This window comes from Galeopterus variegatus, unplaced genomic scaffold (genome assembly GCF_000696425.1).
Source record: "Galeopterus variegatus unplaced genomic scaffold, G_variegatus-3.0.2 Scaffold145, whole genome shotgun sequence".
In the NCBI taxonomy this organism is placed as follows: domain Eukaryota; kingdom Metazoa; phylum Chordata; class Mammalia; order Dermoptera; family Cynocephalidae; genus Galeopterus; species Galeopterus variegatus.
In genome coordinates, this window is record NW_007726256.1 from 356,607 (window position 1) to 377,352 (window position 20,746).

The window sequence follows — 20,746 nt, forward strand, 5'->3', positions numbered from 1 at the left end:
TCCACCGTTACATGGAGACAGCTGCGGTTGGGCCCCAGGGCCTTACATACAGCAGAATGCTTATGTATTAGACTTTTAGTTCCTGTGCGTTGGCTAGATTTTCCAACTTTCTTTTAAATATCTTGGTTTCTCTTGATCAGAACATTATAGCCTGGGATATCATTGATAGGAAAGAAAGAATAAAAACCACATGTAGGGGCCGGCCCGGTGGTGCACTGGATAGTGCGCCGCTTGGGAAGCGCGGCGGCGCTCCCACCCGAGGGTTCGGATCCCACGTACAGACCGGTTCCCGCTCACTGGCTGAGCGAGGCGCGGGAGCAGCGCCGAGGTTTGCAATCCCGTTGCCGGTCCCCGGTCCGGTGCGGGGGCAACACTGAGGGTTGCGATCCGTTGCCGGACACGGAAAAAAGACAAAAAGACAAAAAAAAAAACCACATGTAAATGTAAAAACAAATGGAAGTTTGAAATTAATTCTTTGATGCAACACTGAGGGTTGCGATCCGTTGCCGGACACGGAAAAAAGACAAAAAGACAAAATAAAAACCACATGTAAATGTAAAAACAAATGGAAGTTTGAAATTAATTCGTTAATTGTTTATCCATCTTGGCTAATTCCATTTTGAACATCTTACCCGTTTTCTTGTCGTTTTTATCTTCTCTAAATGTAATAGCTCATAGAGGATAAATATGAAAGAGTCTTCCATTAACCACAGTGGTTGCCATGTCATTTTCTTGAGTTTGATCCAGTCTTGCTATTAGTGAATTCTAAGCACGTGCAAATAAACTTATCAGATATTTTCTTAAAGGTATATTTTACATTAATATTAGTTTGGGTGCACGTTGTCATTGTTCAGAAATCTTAGATAACCATAATGACTTGGATTTGCAAGACTTATTACTTACAGTTAATGTTACTACTTCCATCAACGCCTACACTTTGATTCCAAGTGAAATGAAAAATATTGTTTTATTTGCTACCCTCCTCCCCAATATATCTTACACATTAAAATTCACCTACAACGATAACTTCTGGACTTTCATGTATGTCCATCCTGCAAAATATGTGGGTCTGTCCATCGATTCACTTCCAGAGAACCAGCCTGTCTGATGTTAAGAACCCCCACTCTCCACTAATTAAATTTACATGTTTCTGAAGGAACATCAACTGGTAGGGTGCATATTGCTAAACAACACTGAATTTTATTTATTTTCTTATGGCTTTTACACTGTTTTACTATGTGTCAGTATTTTCCCTTCCTTCTTTTAGAAATCCATGAACATTGCACTTGCTTTCATTTTGACCTTTCTTCTTACTAATTTAGACATTAAATAAAAGAGATACGCTTATCATCCCCTTGCTTAGTACATGACTTTTAAAAAATTAAGCTTATAATTGTATTTAAAGCTCATGTCTTCATGTGAGTGTCATTTATTTACTCAACATTTATTTAAATTATCTGTAACCACAGTGACTAGAAACTGTTGAATAGTACAGATGCAAAGATAAGTATGTTGTGGTTAATCTCAGGAGTTCACTGAGAAGTAGGGGAGACAGACAGGTATTACAGCAAATAATTGCTGTAGATGAGTTGTTATTGTAGGGTCATAAACTGGACAGGATGCAAAGGCAGAGGAAGGAGGTAATGACAGGGATGACTCGAAAGAGAAAGTGACATTCGAGTCTTGAAAGATTAGCAAGAGAAGACAAGGAATGATGTTTTAGGCGACAAGAACAGTATATGTAACAGAAGCACCATAAAGAACAGTGTGTTTGAGAAATGGTAAGAAGTTCCATGAGAACATCGGACATGATGGGCCAAGGTGACAGATGTAATTGGAAAGGTAGGATAGGTCTAGATTGTTTGAAGGGTGTCTTGTGGTTAGGGTGTGTGCTAACCTTTGAACCTGTGATTACATGATCAGATATTATGTTTTAGGAAGATGATTTTGGAGACAGTGAGAAGGATAGACTGAAATGTGAAGAGACTATTAATAAACAGGGAGACTAGTTCAGAGATTGTTAGAATAGTCCAGGGGAGAAATAATGAAGGGTTCTTTAACCAAGGCTGTGACAATAGGGGTAGAAGGAGAGGGACACTGAGCAGCATTTCCCAGGTACTGTCAGGGGAACTTGGGAACAGTTGGGTGTGTGGGATGATGAATACTACGAGTCACTGTTATTCTCCACTTTTCTTTTGTTCTCTCTCTTTCTCTTCCTTTTGAAAGCTTTTGTCATGTTCACTTCAATTTTAGTGAAAAGCATTCTTTGTAGAGAAGGCAGCTTACTAGACTTTACCTGTTCTCACTTATGGCTCATTTAATGATAACCAGTGTGTCCCTAGGCAATTGAATAGTGAAGCCAAATCAGCTTCTGCTTGGTTTAGCTTAGTGTATTGTAGTTTGAATTCCATTAGTAACTAGACTTGCAGAGAAAGCAACCAAGTCAAGTGATCCATTAATTAACTTTGTGCCTTGTAGTCAGGATTTTTGAGAGAACCACTGTGTTCATTTATCAGGGTACATTCTGTTTCCTCTGTGGTTGTCACTCCCTGACTTGGTAAAGAATATTATCTCTCTGGCAGTTTTGTTTCAGTGAGGTATACGAAGGAGGGCATAATAAACCACATGTACATTGGAAACTTACACAGAAACACTGGCGAGGTGTTTTTCCATCATGATGCTTCTCAGATTCAAGCATGGCTGAATCTCCATGGCAATACCACCAGTCCAGGCTCTCATTTTCTCACATTTGGCTTACTGAAAGAGCTTTCTGACTTGTCTACCTTAAGTCTTTTTCTCTCTTAAGCTGTCCTGTCCTCTGCTACCAGATTAATCTTTCTAAAAATCACCTTCATAGCACTGCTCACCTGCTTGTTGTCCAGTGTAAGCCCCTCCTTTGCCATTTCATTTCCTCTGTAATCTGCCCTCAGTGTACCTACTGACTTCAAATGTACCTACTGGGCACATTATTACACATCATCGTGTGGACCCCCTAATTGTCCCAATCTGTGGGTATTTATTGTCTCTGCCATAAAGCCTATGATGCCATTGAGGGTACAGAGCATATATGTGCTAGTTTTTTATTCCACCAGCACTGAGCGCAGTTCTGGGCCCATGGTGTGTACGTAGAGAATCAAGTATTTCCTCTTTTATCCTTTGCTCCTGGGTTCATTTATTTCTCTCTATCCCTACTTGATCTAAGAGCTATTTCTGGTTGTTTTGCGTTGTCAATTTCCTTCTTCTTCCTAAATTATTTGACAGTTATATAGCATGTATTATCCGAAGCTCACAGGACACTTCAAACACCAATATTATGAAATCTTTATTTTTAAAAATAGAAGCCTCTCTCCTCTTTACCAGAAACCACAGTGACTCAGCTACTTGCATGTCTAAAATGGTCTCTGCGTTTTTCTGTGGCCAGTCTTTATGATGGCTAGAGATCAATAATGGACAGCCTTTTTGGAAGCATGGTTTGGTATTAATCATGACATTCTCATAACTGCAGTTAACCAGGTAGACCAATTTAGTTGAACTGTGGTCTGTTTCTTTACCATGTATACACATGGGTTCAGGGGGGAAAAACACTTAACATTCATAAAGGACATATTCTAAGATGCTTTTAAATTTCCTAATTTTTAAATATTACTAAGATTTTTTTACTCAGTTTATTTATGAAACTGAGGTAAAATAACTGCCTTGCCATAAGACCATGTAATAACTGAGAAGCATGAAGACTAAGCTTACTTACTGTCTGTTAAATGGGAGTAACTCAAATCGTTCCTCAGCATCCCACAAGTTGCTGTGTTGTGGCCCTGTGGGGTCTCTGGGGGAGAGCAGAAGCAGTTAATGTATATAGTCTATAAATGTCAAGGGGTCACTTTAGTTGACTCTTAGGTGCTAAAGGAAAGAGAGGTTTGAAAAAAAGTGAATCTGCCGTGATGCACTCAAAATGGAGGGCAGCACCAGGCATGGGGGTGGGAGAGCTCATATAGGCTGTAAGGAAGGCTGACGTAATCAGGGAGGGGTTTGGTGCTGGAGTGGAAGATAAGGCTGGTGGGTGCAATCAGGGGGAAGGTTGCACCCATGCTGTAGTAGAGGAGTTTCTATTTCTCAGAAACCACGAGGTTTCTTGTAAAGGAAAGGCTGGTGGCCATTTTGTGCTCAGTGTGAGTAAAAATAGCACCGGTCACGTCCAGGATGGTGCTGGTCTCGTCCAAGATCCATCATGGTTCAAAGGCCCTGTAAAATTATGGTCTTTTAAAGTAAAAATGAATGAATGAATGAAAGAGGCTAAGATAGTCTTATTTTGTGTGTTTTTTTCCCCCTCTAATATCCATGTCAATGAAGGTTTTTAAAGCTCTCACTCCTTTCCACTGTAAGCCTGCCCTGATATTTTCTAGTTGGATAGAGAAATAATAAACAAGAAAGAATTAAACAATTTCAAATAGTGATGAATGTCATGAAAGAAATAATACAAGAAAATCTACTGTTATTGCCCTCCATTAGATAGGGTGGTATGAGGAACTATTCCTCTACCCTCTTAAGGGTTCAGTAATTGAGTCTATGGAATAAACTGACAGTAGACAAATAAACAGGAGAAAAGGTATACAAATTTATTACATGCGTAGGGGTATCACATGAAAGAAAAGTGAATACCCGAAAACCCAGTGAAATCTACAAGCTTATATACCCTCTTCATAGGGAAGAGGGGAGGGGTAATGCAGGTAATTTAGGAGAGAGTTAATGATGTTTTAGAAAGATGAGTGGGCCCTCAGAAGTATAGGTGATGGCCTGTGGCAAAGTCTGTCTGAGGGTGGTATCAACCCCCAGTCTCCTGTGATCCAGTTAATCTTCCGTGGTTGTGTGATTCCCAGGGAGGGGACTCATTAACAATTGAATTCCTTTTGGAGGATTCATATTTAGGGAGATAAAAGCAGCTCAGAAAAAGCCTCTGCCTCTGTTCCCCAATTGCCCTCAGTACAAAGTAATCAACATACCAAAATGTTATATTTTGGGCTGGCATTTCTCGCACTCCTTCAGTGACAAATGAGAGACATTGGAGTTGAATATGCAGTAGAGCCTGTTATATGAAGATCAGAGGCCGTAGCAACTGCAGAGGCCCTGAGATGGGAGAAGCTTTGTATGTTCAAAAAAGAAAGAAGTCCAGCATGGCTAGAGCATAGTGAGTGAGTGAGATGTAGAAGAAGGAAATGTGGTCAGTGAGCTGGACATGAACCAAATCAGTAGAGACATAAGTAGTAGTACAGTGTTTGCATTTGGGTACAGTGGGAAGCCATAATAAGTTTTAAGGAGGGAGAAATTTAATCTGGTTTACGGTTTCCAGACATTATTTTGATTGAGGAATTCTGGTATGTGGAATGTAGATTGAAAAGAGGTGACAGTAGAAAGCATAGAGTCTAGTTAAGATGTTATTTTAGTAGGGCAAGCAGGAAATGGTAGCATGGGCCAAGATAATGATAGCAGATATGGAAAAAGAGGACAGATTCAAGATCCATTTTGAAGATAAGGGTGACAGGACTCGGACATAAATAGGATTTGGAAGGCTGAGGAAAAGTGAGAAATCAGTGATGACAGGGCAAACCGGTTTTGCACAACATGAGCAAATCATTTATTTAAGCCATGATTTTCATACAACATATTATAACCACGAAATGAGATCATGCATGGGAGTGGGTGGCACAATGTCAGGCTCACAACAGGCACCTGTGAAATTTTTTATTCTTCCCTCCACTTCAGCACCCTTTCATTAAGAGTTTGTATTCTCATTTTACTATTTATTTAGGTCACCAAATTTAAAGCAAATGATTAGAAAGCCCATTGGTGAGAATTACATGAAATTCAGTCATTTATCAACTCTGGAAATAATTGCTGAGCCCATTCTATATGTGCTGGGCGCTGGGTGCTGGGAACACACTGGTGAGTGAAGCTAATGCAATCCCTACTGCCGGAGAGGAAGACATAATTTTCTCTCTACACTTTCTGAGTTCTTAGCTTGGACCCCTTGTAAGAAAATATAGATTAACAAAAGAAAATCAAAAAGAAGTTTATTAACATGTATACACAACAGATAACCCAGAAAAGTGAGTAAATCTCAAAAAGGTGATTTAAAATTCAGGCTTAAATACCATCTTTAGCTGAAATAAAGAAAAGTGTGTGGGGGAGGCCAGTTATAGGGAGGTAACCAGGAAAAGCACTGTAAACAATTGTGAAATTTGTTATGCAAATTTAAGTCTGTGCATACTTCATTGATGAGAGTCTCTAATGATTTAGTCAACCATCTCTTCCAGATACAGAGAGGAAGACACCCTTACAAATGGAGATTTCCTTAATAGATGTAAATCTCCCTTACAAAAGGGTAACTTTTACTCCTACTCTTTTCATTTTCAGAGCTTCTCCTGTGTCTGCTGTTGCTTAAAATAATCAGCTCAAAATAATCCTTGTTCAAAGAGGAATATTGATTATGCAGTGTATGCATGTATGGAAAGAACACACTGCATCCCACAAATATGTACCCCACAAATATGTACAGGTAAATGTTTAATAAAAAGACAAAAAAAAACCAAACAAACCCATATTGTGGAGTGGCATATTCTGGTCTCCTACACTGTCTACGTAAGAAACTTACTACTGGATAGGGCAGGTAATTTCACTAACAGTAAATTTATACAAGTAATCATTAAATTAAACCCGGGGTAGTTAAGAAAAGAATATCAAGATATGCTGTGAGAACATCTCTTCATTACTCAAATTTTCCCTACGTGACCTTACTCATTCACGTCTTTCATCTGCCCACTTGTGATTTCTAAACTCAACCCTGGGCTCCAGATTTATATTTCTCGTGGCCTCTGGGAAATCTCCAACACATTGTTACATAATCTTTATTGACTCCATTTATCTTCCATTCTTTGCTGTCTCCAGTGCTTTCCCTTTTCAGTTGCCTATCAGTTAATATCTTTATCACTGTTCGGAGGGAGTCTTTTCCTCTGCCATCTTGAGTTGAAATGGTGGGGAACCTGCAATTAGCTGACAATAGACAGATTAACCAGAGCGAAGACCAGGTTTATTTCCATTGTGCACTCAGAGTTTGCTCATAATGAATACCTCCCCGAATAGCAGGCAATAAAGGCTTATACATCAATTTTACAAAAAGGAGGAAGGGAGAGTTAAGAGCTTCAGTGGGAAAGTATGGAAGTTTCTAGTGGACTTTTTGATGCTAATGAATAGCTGAATTTTCATTTCCTGCTAAGGATCAGTCTTTCCCCAATTTTGAAACTCCCTGGAGTATGGTCAATGGCAGCTATATTTTCTGGAGACTCTACTTACATTTAGATGATGTTTCTATGGCTGCTGATTGTCAGATGTTTCCAGTTTAAAGTAATTTTCATACCACTTTGGTGAGTTGTTAATCCCTTCCCTATCTTCCCAGTTTATCACGCTAGAAATGTCACAGTTGTTAATAGCAATAGCAACTTCCTAAGATTACTGTTTTTAACCTCATTTTCTTAATGAAACAAGACTCAGATTAATTAAATTTCCTAAAGTCACACTGGACATCAAATTTTGTGTTTAAATCCAGATCTCTCTGACATCTCAGCTTGTGTTCTTCCCCTGACAACATTTTGAATAATTGTTAAAGGAAAAATGGAGAACATTCTACAAAGACGAACGAGCATTTTATTTTATTTTATTTATTTATTTATTTATTTTTGTCCTTTTTGAGACCGATGTTAAAGGAAAAATGGAGAACATTCTACAAAGACGAACGAGCATTTTATTTTATTTTATTTTATTTATTTATTTATTTTTGTCCTTTTTGAGACCGACCGCACCGCACTCAGCCAGTGAGCGCTGTGAGTGCACCGGTGAGCGCTGTGAGTGCACCGGTCATCCCTATATAGGATCCGAACCCGCAGTGGGAGCGCTGCTGCACTCCCAGCGCCACACTCTCTCGAGTGCGCCACGGGCTCAGCCCACGAACAAGCATTTTAAAAGGCTGTCTTACTCCATTTTCTGTTGCTGTAACTGAATACCTGAGATTGGGTAATTTATGAAGAGATCCCTATATAGGATCCGAACCCGCAGCGGGAGCGCTGCTGCACTCCCAGCGCCACACTCTCTCGAGTGCGCCACGGGCTCAGCCCACAAACAAGCATTTTAAAAGGCTGTCTTACTCCATTTTCTGTTGCTGTAACTGAATACCTGAGATTGGGTAATTTATGAAGAAAAGAGTTTTATTTCTTACAGTTCTGGAGGCTGGAAAGTCCAAGGTCTAGGGGCCACATCTGGTGAGGGCCTCATGTTGCTTCATAGCATGATGGGAAAATGGAAGGGGAGGTGGGTGCATGTAAATGCGGTTAAAGGGGACAGGTGACCTTGCTTTATAACAACCTGCTCTTGCAAGAACCAGTCCATTCCTGTGAGAACTAATTGTCTTGAGAGTACTAACCCAGTCTCACAGAAAGGCATTAATCCATCTTAATGACCTAATTAAGTCCCTACCTCCCAACACCATTACACTGGCAATTTAGAAAAATTTATTTTTTTGTTCGTGGCGGCTGACCAGTACTGGGATCTGAACCTATGACCTTGGTGTTACAACACCACACTGTAACTAACTGAGCTAACCCACCAGCCCCTGGCAATTAAATTTCAGCATAAATTTTTGGCAAATTACTTCCAAACCATAGCAAAGGCTCCAAAATATTAAAGTACCAATATCTCTAATCAGAAGAATGCACATATATCCCTTCCATTGATGATAATAGTATTTTACCCATTTTTAAATGCTGAACTATTTCAGCAAACATTTAAGGCGTAGCTATTGTGTGTCAAGTAATTGCCTCTGCTGCGTTTTTAGGACAAAAAGAAAGAAAATACACAGTACCTATCACCTTAGCAAGGGAGAATGACCCCAAGCATTAATTTCAGTGCAACTCATTTACATACAAGCCTGCAAGTGCTATGAGATAGACAAGCATGGGTAGGAGGGCCACCCCAATCCCCCGGGGGGTTGAGGAAGTGGTTCCTGCAGGAGGTAATATTTGAGAGTTGAGTTTGACAGATTAAGAAAAAGCAAGTGAATGTTTCCACAGTTCAAGAAAACATGAAAACATAAAAAAAAAAAAAAAAAAAGACATGGAGGTATGCAACTACCTGGTATGTGCAATAAACGTCAAATAACTTGAATATTGCAGATGGTGGCAATCTGATTTCATACTGAGAGCTGACCTCAAATAAGAAATGATGGGAATGGAAAAGGAGGGAATAGCTTTGATAGGTGGTGAGAAGGTTGAATCAGCCAGACCTGAATGATGAGTTGGGTGTAGGGAGAGGTAAAAGGAGGACTCTAGGATGATAACCAGGTGACTGCTTGAGTAATTGGGTGGATGAAGGTACTGTGAGCTGGAATAGGAAATGCAAGAGGAGTAATTGCATTGGGGATGAAATGGTGACTTTGGATACATTGAGGGTAAGTTGCATGTGAGGTTGCATATATTCAGTAAGGAGGTAGATGTACAGGTTGGGAGAGAGGGCTGGTCAATGATTGGGTTGTTTGATATTAATAAAATACAGGGTATGGAAAAGATTACCAGGGTACAGATGCTATTCTTTGAGTGTAAATTTTTGCTTTGTATGCTTTTTGTTTTTGTCATTTCTTTTAGAATCCAAGATGTGTTAATTCCTTGGTATATTCATAGTTACATGACTGTAAATCCTGTTGTTTCCACTGGACTAACTTTATTACCCTCCAGGATCTAGCCTGTTCACCTGTACTTCCTTTATTATTTTGAATAACCCAAATTAGATTTAAAACACTTAACTATATTATGTGTAGTTATCCAAAGAGTATAGTTGTAATTACCATTTACCTAGTGTAGGGGAGGAAAAATATCTATCTTTCTACCCTTCTAAGTACTTGGCTAGGGCCCCTGTAACAAAAGACAGATAACAAGAGAAGAACATACAAATCTATTTAATATAAGTTTTACATGACACAGGAGCCCTCATAAGATAATGAAGTCCTGAAGAAATGGTTAAACCTGAGGAGTTTTATACTAGATTTGATGAAGAATGGAGAGTCATGGAAAAATGTGAAAAGACAAAGTATATGAGCTAAGAGTAGTTAACAGGAGAGATTTAGCAAGGCCTATATGTTCAGATTCCACTTGATATCCCTCCATCTTCAGAGATAATGATGCTTTTTTCTTCCAAGTATGGGGGGAGGGTACCTCTTACGTGAGGGTCCGATAAGAAAAATAATAATAAAATAAAATAAAATAAAATGCTTGTCTAGGTTTGGAAGATCAGGGAATAGTCTAGATTCTATATGTCATAATTTTATTTATTTGTTTATTTATTTATGGCAGCTAGCCAGTACAGGAAATCTAACCCTTAACTTTGGTGTGCAAGGCCACACTCTAACAACCAGAGCTAATCTGTGAGAACTTTATATCATAATTTTAATCTTATCAATTTAAAATTAAAAATACAGGCTTCAGCTAACATGCTTGTACCTTCTGCTTAAGCCTGAACATAAATATGAGCTTTATACATATTACCCAGGAAAGGGGATGAAAGCCCTGAGTTAACATTCCATTTTCAAGCCTGTGTCACTAACATGGCTTCAAGAAAGCAGCTCTTACACAGACACTGTGGCTGAGCTGCCAAGGCGGTAGTCCCTTGAATGGTTTGATTGAAAAAGAGAGTGCTTATCAGTTAAAAGTTGAGAAGGCAGATATACTTTATTACCATAAATGTATGTTCAGAAGTGACTTTCCTCAAGGCAGGCTTGTGGATACTTCTCTCAACTCAAATCTTAGAATCTTAGATCCATTCATAGCAGTTGGCAGGCACAGGCTCCTTACCAATTTCTATGTGGAATAAAATGGTAAAGCATAGTCTTCCTAATAAGATAGTTTCTTTGTGGGCTACATTAATCGAAAGATAGCAATACAGTGCAGGAAATGCTAGGTCCCTGCCGTGCATCTGTGCTCCAGAATCTTGGGTTCCTGGCTCTGCCCCTGACAAGTTTTATGATCATGAGCACTTATCTGCTGCCTTGGTCTTTTCATCAATAGGATAAACATGTTAGACTTTGATGTTTTCTAGGGTCTAACACGATACCATTATTTTATGATTCTTTTATCATATTTAGAGTATCCATTTCAGTGTGGACAACACTATATTGATAGACACTTTCCAAACAAGTGTGTCCTTGGGCAGCAGGCAGGACTGTGAACAGTCTAGAATTGTCTAGAAACCACCTCACAGGAGACCCAGTTAGCATCAAGGATGATTAGTTTGAAGACAAGAAAATGAAGACTGTCTTAAAATATTTTACTTAATGTCACATGAAAAAAAGTATACTTATTCCCTATTGTTAGGAAATAAATAACTGAGTGCTGGCTAGTTAGATCAGTTGGTTAGAGCATGGTACTGACAACACAAAGGTTCAGGGTTTGATCCCTGTACTGGCCAGCTGCAAAAAATAAAAATAAATAAAATATATAACTGAGGTCGATCTTATATTAACTGCTCTAACCATAAAAGGAAGGGAAAAAAAAAGAGAGAGAGAGAGATGGGAGGTAATTTTTGGAGATAATGATTCAGTTTATGGCATTCATACCGATAAGGGTTTCATGGGTGTATACTTACGTCCAAATACATCAAGTTGTATACATTAAGTATCTAGAGTTTTTTATATGTCAATCATACCTCAATAAAGTGGTTAAAAATATTTATGTATTAACCTAGTGACTTAGAAGTTTCAGATTTCTGGCTTACTATCTATAGTCCTTTTTTAACAAATACGAGTGTCCAATAATAAAATAGGCAGCCTCTTGAGCTACCTGTCTATGACGATATGGAAGCAGAGAGAAAACGACCAACTCTCAAAGAGGTTGTGATAGAAGTTCTTTTTTTAATCAAGGCATTACAGTAGAATCTGATCACAAAGATAGGTAATAAGGTATTAGTCATGCTCCCAAAATTGTTCAGTGTTATTAAATTGCTTTTGATAGGGGAAAGTTCTCTCTTCTGTTTAAAAACAAAAACAAAAACAAAAACCTCCTTTAACAGTTATGCCTTAAGTCTCACAAGAGGTTAGAGCATTCCTAAAAAACTAGGTAAGTCTACAGTATTTTACAGGAATCTTTTTTTTTTTCAAATTCCTGTAGACATGTGACCTGAACCACCCACCTCAATGTCAATTAATTATGTAATATCTTTATTTTGTACTCTAATTCTTTTTTTTGTGCTCTAATTCTTTGATGTATGAATTCCAACTATAAAATAATGAGACTCATTTCCCTGTGATATAACTTGTAAGCTCAGTCTCATTACATTTCATTTTAGCCTTTTCTTCAAGTAACTTGAATAATCCATAAAGTTAGAAGCATCTGATATACCTATGTCCAGAAACATGTAACACAGTGTTGAGCAGAATCGAGACTAGAATGGCAGAAAGTGTGAGTTTTGCAGGATTTTATAGTACCGAGATACCAATACCACTTATTATGCTGTCTTTATTTGGCCTGTTTATTGGATCTTCAGAATTTGCCAAACTATTGAGGGTTCAACCTTTTAAAGGTAGTCTATCAGACAAAAAAGAAATAGCTAGAGAACTAAGTTTTTGAAATTTTACCTCTCTTGGTTGAAAAGAGCATGGATCGTTTACTACTTACTATGAATGTGTCTGTATCTTAAGAGTTAACTGAAAAGGCAGGTAGTCTCATAAGAACAACTTATGTCAGTGTTTGGCTGACTCTTTCTATTGTTAATATATCTACAGTACTTTTTATCTTTCTAAACCCTAACCCAGATGAACACAATGCATTTTACACAACATGTTCTCTTCTGCATCACTTCCTGGAAAGAATAAAGAAAACTGCCAGTTACTGAGCACCCACCATGTGCTAGGCACTATGAGAAATTCTTTTATATGTATTAACTTATTAAATTTTCAGAGCAACTTAGCTAGCTAGGTAGGTAATGTTGCCATTTTACAGAGGATCAGAGAAGTGTTATGTGACCTACCCACGTCATATAGCCAGTACATGTGACTAAAAGATGATGTAATAAGCAATGCCCTGTTTTGCTCTTAGAAATATGTCTAATTATCATTACTTATAGATTTGGGTCTAGACTAATCCCACTAGTAGAAGTCTACCTTTGTTTGTATCTACTGTGGATAACAAAGACATGCCTACATCATAGCACACAGTATGTTCTTCCTTTTATAGTGTTCATCACACCCTGCTTTGTATTTGTGTTTGGATATCTCCCCGATTTTAAGCTTCTGCAGGTTGGAAAGTAATTACCTGGCATGTTTTTTTGTACTCAGTGTTCTTATGTATAAGTCCATGAATTAGGTAAAATGTGCTTTCCTTTTTACAGTGGATATCTATTATGTCCCGAACATGTCTAGCAACCATGACACAATGGAGTGGCTCATGAAGAACACTGTCAACTGCACAACTCTAATTAAGATTACACTACCAACCACCTGCTTCCAGAACTCCAGAGAATGACACTTCTAGTCATTAGACTGTGCTTTGAGACCATTGTCTGGCCCTCTCTCTTCCTTTCTCTCACTGGCTGTGATGGGCTTCAGAGTATGCCACCCAAAATACACATTCTGGCATAAGGATTATTTTGAGCTTAAGGCAATTAAGCAAAAGTAGACATAAGACAAGCTCTGTTCCATCTCCCTATCTGCCTGACTGTAGAGCATAAATTATCCTTGTGGAAAGTAACCCCCCCATCCAACCTTTCCATACCAGGAAGGGGATAACAGCCTTATCATCGGAGATGAGATGGCACCGAGAAAGAGTCTACACATACAGCCTACACAAACAAATCTCACTAACTAGCCTTTATCAACTAGTAGTTTCCCCACATATTTGCCTTCCTACAATTTGTTGCCCTTGAAGCTCAAAGTCCTTTTCCTTGGTCTTGTCACTTCTCTACAAATTTACTGTTTTTTGTTAAAATGCTATATAAGCCCGAAGTTCTAACCAATAAATAACCTCTGAGTTACTTATTGCTGAATTTCTCCCATGTGTTTGCACATTGCACATGTTAATAGACTTCTGTTTGTCTTTCTCTTTTGTTAACCTGTCTTTTTGGTCCGACTTATTTGCAGGACCCCAGGCAGAAAGCTTATGTAGGAGAGGGCCAGCTCACTGTGGCTCACTTGGGAGAGTGTGGTGCTGATAACACCAAGGCCACGGGTTCAGATCCCTATACAGGGATGGCCGGTTAGCTCATTTGGGAGAGCATGGTGCAGACAACACCAAGTCAAGGGTTAAGATCCCCTTGCTGGTCATCTTTTAAAAAAATAAATAAAAAGAAGCTTTACATAGGAGGATAGAAGGAGAAAGTTTTTCCTCCTCTATAGGTGATTCATTCAAATTTCCCATATTAAATTTCCCATATTGCTGCTGAACTTACTTTTCAAAAGAAAAACAACAACAACAACAACCCCCCCCCCACAAAACTCCTTTGTAATAATGTAGGGAAATTTGAGAAAGTATGTATTATTAACTGGTTAATTCAGAAGAGTTTCTTATATATTATTGCATTTTTTAGACTACTTTATAATTCAAAAATTTTTTTCTCAAAAGAATTCTGTGGGGCCGGCCCGTTGGCGCACTCGGTAGAGTGCGGCACTTGGGAGTGCTGGCGGCGCTCCCGCTGAGGGTTCGGATCCCATATAGAGACCGGTCCGCTCACTGGTTGAGCGCGGTGCGGGCGCGACACCGGGGGTTGTGATCCCGTTGCCGGTCGCGGTACGGGCGCGACACCGAGGGTTGCGATCCTGTTACCAGTCACGAAAAAAGACAAAAAGGAAAAAAAAAAAAGAATTCTGTGATTTATTGTTGATTCTCATCAGCAATAAATATATCATTTGGGGTTTGGGGAGGAAGAGGAAGAAATGCTCCCTAGAATTAATTCTTCCATTTCACCAAGTGATATTCTAGAAGGGTTATTTTACTTGATATTGATCAAAAACTGTTGTGAAAGGACGACCTGAAAATAGGACCAGAGCTGAAAAATTATGGAAATTTTGGAAGAAAGAATGATAGGCTTTTAAGGAGAAGCCTAATGAAGAGATTGGAGAAACTGAAATACATGACCACTTGTTGTAGTGCCTTTTATATAGCATTTTGTTAAATGTACCTAAAGTTTCAAATGTAACTTGGTTTGCTCATTAAGATACCATATCTTAATTATTACAATTAATAAATAGTACATACATATAACTTTAACTTCTTTTGTGAGCATCAGAGCCAAACCATATAGCTCCAAAATCATTTGATTAATTTTTACTTCTGTTTACCAGAATCCTTTTGGGCAAGAAGTTTTTTGGTTTTGGTTTATATAAAATAAAAAATAAGTGTTTCTGCTAGTGTTCTTTGAGACCAAGTCACCTGGATGGAAACATCTCCCCTAACCTTTAAAAAGTCATCAGAAAAGGGCCGGCCCGGTGGCACACTGCTACAGTGCGCTGCTTGGGAGCACGGCGGCGCCTGAAATATATTTATATGTATGTAGTATTCTAATGCTTTTTATCATTTTCCATTACAATCTTTACTTTGTATAGTTTTTTAAGAAATAATTTTTGGAAGAAATAAAAGGCTTGACGGTAATATATAAGTATCTCATGCAAGATATTTTTGTTAAATAATACTTAAAATGGTTAACTTTTTTTAAAAAAAGTTTTGTTTTCCTGAGATCTTAGAAAAAGAAACCAAACAATATTTTTTTAAGGGAGGCAATATCTTTCTTCCTATTTCTTTCCCTTTAATTCCAGTTCCATAATTAATCTATTTCTTTAACCAGGATTACAGAGATATGTCAATAAATATGTTTCTGAGTGGTTACCTGCAGATTTGTAACTCTTATTTGCCATAGTAGGAAACTAAGACTCAGAAAAACCTACTGTGGTCCTCTTAGTTCTATTACTCTTTGTACCATGCTACAACTTGTATGGAGAAACAGGTCTGGTATTTAAGACCAACTGTAAAACCAAGATGTCGAATATGGATTAGTTAATTGTTAGGATAAAGTTAAGAGACTGTCCCTAGAGGTGATCTTGTCCCTTTGCCTTCATTTGACTTTGACTGATTATTCATATCAGTGAGATTAATATAATACTTTAGCACTAAGATTGTAAAATTTTAAACTATGGATAATTTTCTGTTATATTATTAGTAGGGAAGGATTAATTTGACCAGAGATTATTAAAACGTTTTAAACTCTTTATTGAGTATTTATCAAGGTCTGTGGCATTACAAAGTTATTTTTCCTTTGAGAGTCTCAACTTTAGTAGTTTTTAAAGGTATACATGTAGGTTTTTATGTTTTAGCATATGGCATGTTTATAAAAATCTTCCTTTTAATTGTGGCCAGCCTTCCCAGCGTGCTGAAATGCTCTGCACATCTAGCATTGCAAAAAGTCATTATTATTGCATAAAAACTTCAACTTGAGGGTATATCATTTGTTAGATGCTTGGTCCTTGCTCTTTAGTCCGTACTCTGTCATTTCACCCTAATACCTCTTTTCTTTGGAGATTTCAGTAATCTAACCCGGATTGGAGCATCCCACTTTAAATACACAGTATAATATCAGACTTTTGTCTGCTCTCTCCTTATTAGAAAGCAGGAGTGAATAAAGGTCAGCCTTTTCGATGGCTGGCTGGCTGATTATTCTGTGAGCATCACATGTTAGGAGAAGGTAGTTCATCTGTCTGTGGGTTTAGGATTCAACAGCATAAGCTGTCAGACTAACACTGATTGAAGGTGGACTGGGAGGGGGAATCGCATCTGTCCAACAGCTCACTATTGGCTTCTTATTACAGCATTCTCCCCTGAGACACACTCTGCATGCTCATTCACCCACCTCCTCCTTTTCCCTCCCCTTCCTTTTCTACCCCTTCATTACTGATTCACAGCGAGAGGCAAGAGGCGGCGGCAGCGGCGGTGGCAGCAGCAGCAGCAGCATCGCTGCTTGTCACGAATCAAGGATTGCAATGAGCTCATCCTTTCTCCTTGCAGCTTCACAACTGCCCTGGCTTCCTGGCTACTGCTGCTGCTGCCTGCTCACACACACACACACATGCACACTCACTCTCACATGCTAGACCCTTCTAAGCAGCTTGTTCATTTTTACTCATGTGTCTGAACTCTCCTGCATCACTCTTGGCCATTTTCTTGCATTTGGTTGCTTTTGCCGTTTTTTATTTAGATCAGTATTTGATTTTATTTCGTTTTCCAGTCTGCATTGGGGCTCTTGCACAGTGGATAATTTAGCCAAAATGTTTTTTTTGTGGAGACATTAGCTGACAGTTCCCACCACAGACTGGCTTGTTCATCCTCTTGGGGAGACCCAAGCCTGGCTCCCCTCCCACTGCAGTTCTTAAAATTGTGGATAAGAGATCCAGCTTTCTCATTCTGGATACCTACTTACTGCTCATGGAAGAAGGGGTGCCCTGCCCAGCCCCAGCTGCTAAGCTCACACCTCCTGTCAAAAAGTCCCAGGACATGCACGACGAGAGGAGCAAGCTGGTGAATGAGTATGCGTGTCGAGTGCTGGAACTTCTGGGGATGGGGCATCGTCTGTTTGTGCCTCGGCTTCTGGCGGTGAGACTGTTTTTCATTAAACTTCATTTGTAGGAAATCTGCTATCCTCTGTGAAAATTCCTTGTATCCCAGGAAGAGGCTTGTGGTCCCCTGTTTTCTTCCTCTTCTCCCCAGTCTGCTGAGAAGGAAGTACTGAGTGGTCACTGCTGTGCAGTGGCTTTTGGAGCCTGGTCCACGCCACTCCTTAATTGGCTAGAGAAGATCATGGCTCTTTTCTGAGAGCCTAGGGTCACATTAGAGGCATTATCTCTGTGGCAGCAAAAAATGCTTTTCTTGCTGGCTAGGGTCAGCAATAAAGCAGAATACCCAAGTGCTTGATGTAGGCATTCTGTTATTTATGTCTCCGATGGGTTAAATTTTACGACAGACATAACCACTTATCTATAGCCTACGTGTGGTTTGCTTTCTGACCTCCCCATTTGATTGCCAATTTGATTTTTTTAAATTTTCTCTCCCAGTAGGGGATTTTACCACCTAAACATCCTTGGGTAGGAAATTGTATGTGTCTGTCCTGGAATGACTGAACTGTGTTTATGTGAAAGAGCTTAAAGCTGCAGGGTCTGTGCTGTGAATCTGGAAAGTCTGGCTTGCTTGTTATTTGATTTCCTGAACAAGAGAAAAAAATCACCCTTTCTCATTTTCTACCAAGGGTTAAAATTAAATACCCACAATCACTGTTTTAGGATTTCTCTTTATGGTTAGAGAACTATATCTAGCAACTATTCTATAATGTAATTGGTCTACAGTAGTCCTGTACAATTATTCAGTAATTGAACAAGAATAATTTAGCTTTGTCTATTTTATAGAATGGAGTTTAATAATTCCAGACTGTTTCCTCATTACGGTTCTCTCATATTCGAATCTTTTCAGTAAAATATTTACTTGACTGAATTTAACTCTTTTCTCTCTTTTCAGTACAATATTTACTTGACTGAATTTAACTCTTTTTCTCTCACATATCTCTCTGTAGGACAGTTCACCTTAGTTTATATTTACCTTTACAATTACTCATTCAGTCTTCATATACGTATTTACATGCAAATACAATCTCTTCTGTATAATCATAACAGAAATGTTAGGTAGTCATGTACATACATAAGGAATTTCCTACCCTGAAGAAAATCTGGTTTTCATTGCAATAAGAAGTTAGATGCAATCATCAGAATGCAATTTAGGAGGCTTATTTTTGAGTTGTTCCTTTGTCATTTAAGGAAGAAATAAAAGGAGCTCAATCCATATGTTTTAATGCCTGGGTGAGGTCATTGTTTCTCTGAATCACATTTTTTTCTTAATAAAGGAGACAACTGAAATTCATGAGTCTATTACAAAGCAGTTTTGTTTTTTTTAAAGTGAAAAAAATCATTTTATTTCAGTAGTTTTGACACTACAGAGTGCTAAACTACATTTCAACAAATTCTGTTCATCTCTGAGGAATCAGGTTTGGTCCAATATATTTCCGTATCTTAAAGACTAACTTTGTGATACAGGGGCTTCTATTGGTGACATTCAGGTAAATCCAGTGCTGCCTCTCTTTGGCATTTACATTTTCAGTGTATTGGAGGAAAATATGAATTGATAAGTAAGAATATCTCTCACACTCAAGTTTGTATTAGGGATTAATTTATACTGACTCTAGTCTAAAAAAATTAATCAGCGATAAAATCCACATGGAGTTGGGTTCACAAGCTTGAGATCTTTGGGTGGTCATATATATTGGTATGTTGCAATTGTACAAAGTCTGTTTGGTTGACAAATTAGGTATCTGAGATGGTGCATCCCTCAGGTTGTTTTGGGCTTTAACATTCAGATCCTAGGTAATAGTGCCACTTGTTTTACATTTGAAAAGCATATGCTGAGTTGTCTGTGGGGCCTTTTGGAAATCTCCGGATTTGTTATACACAGTTGCACTTCTAAGATTATTGGAAGAACCAGGGTACTCTACATTTTGAGAAATAACATGCCCTGTAATTAGCAATATTGCTATGAATTGGTATCTGCTATGCAATAAGTAGTTGCTCCAAGTTTAACATGTGTACTGGGGGAAGTACAGTTGTTCAGCTTTGTGTTATTGGACTGCCTAATGATGCAGGATCAATGGCTAATCTGCACAGGGTGGTCCTAAGAGGAATACTGCCACATGCAGTATTGCAATCTTTCCATTTCCAGTCAAGAGGGCAGGCACTGAAATTTAAGATATGTCTCTGTGCCTTTTTACTTGTGTTTTAAACATGAATGCATGTGAGTTAAACACATGCATACCTTATTTTACCTTAAAGATCCCAGTAATTCTTTTTCATTATAAGACAAGTTAATTAAAAAAAAAAATCAAATAAATGAAGACTTACCAAGACAGTGTTGCAGATTTAGACTCTTAGCCTTATTTAGTGTTCTCTGATTCACAGATGGAGTATCAAACTGCTAGAACATGAGGCTTCCATAACTCTTAGTGGGAAAGAGGCCACTGATTGAATAGAGGATGCATATTTGGAATTTTTGCTTCAAAGGTACATCCAGTAAAGAACAATTTCCCTTTAATAAAACAGGTACAAGAACAGGTTCTTCATTTTAGATATTACCACAAGACAAATTCTATGTGTGGACTCACCAAACACACATTTCTTTAGTGAAATTAAAATACCAGAACAGGAGGTACAAATATTGTAGACAGCAGCCAAGTAATGTTTCCCTCTTCTAAAACCTATGCCTCCAAGTGATTTTTAGACTTCCAAAAATATTTTTCAGCTGAATAGAAATCTGTTGGACACCATAACTAGGAGCTGGCGAGTTAGCTTACTTGGTTAGAGCATGGTGCTGATAACAACACCAAGTTCAAGGGTTTCAGATCCCCATACCAGCTAGCTTCCCCCCCCCCCAAAAAAAAAAAAGACAACATAACTAAAGGAAGAAAAAGTTACTAAGCCATTTGGAGTAAAAATAGTGAAGGTGAGAAAGAAAGTCACACTTAAATTTTTTTTTTCTTGAATAATCCCCTGAAAGAATCAAACCTAGAATTCGCTGCTAATTAGAGGCTCTTAAAGAAAGATTTATCATCCAAGAATTTTATCCAAGTGTGGAATAGAAGC

General features: G+C 38.4%; 1 protein-coding gene across 2 annotated transcripts in view; it reads left to right on the plus strand.

The window, feature by feature from the left end:
• Positions 1 to 20,746, plus strand: part of RABGAP1L (RAB GTPase activating protein 1-like) — a 474,386-nt gene that overhangs the window by 315,614 nt on the left and 138,026 nt on the right. The window contains exon 1 of one of the 2 annotated variants that reach the window (XM_008591141.1): positions 17,145 to 17,663. The exons of the other annotated variant lie outside the window; for it this stretch is intronic. Within the exon in view, the coding sequence (XP_008589363.1) occupies positions 17,496 to 17,663 (168 nt within the window). The 5' untranslated portion in view covers positions 17,145 to 17,495. Of the gene's footprint in view, positions 1 to 17,144; positions 17,664 to 20,746 lie in introns of those variants that run through there. 2 annotated transcript variants of the gene reach the window in all.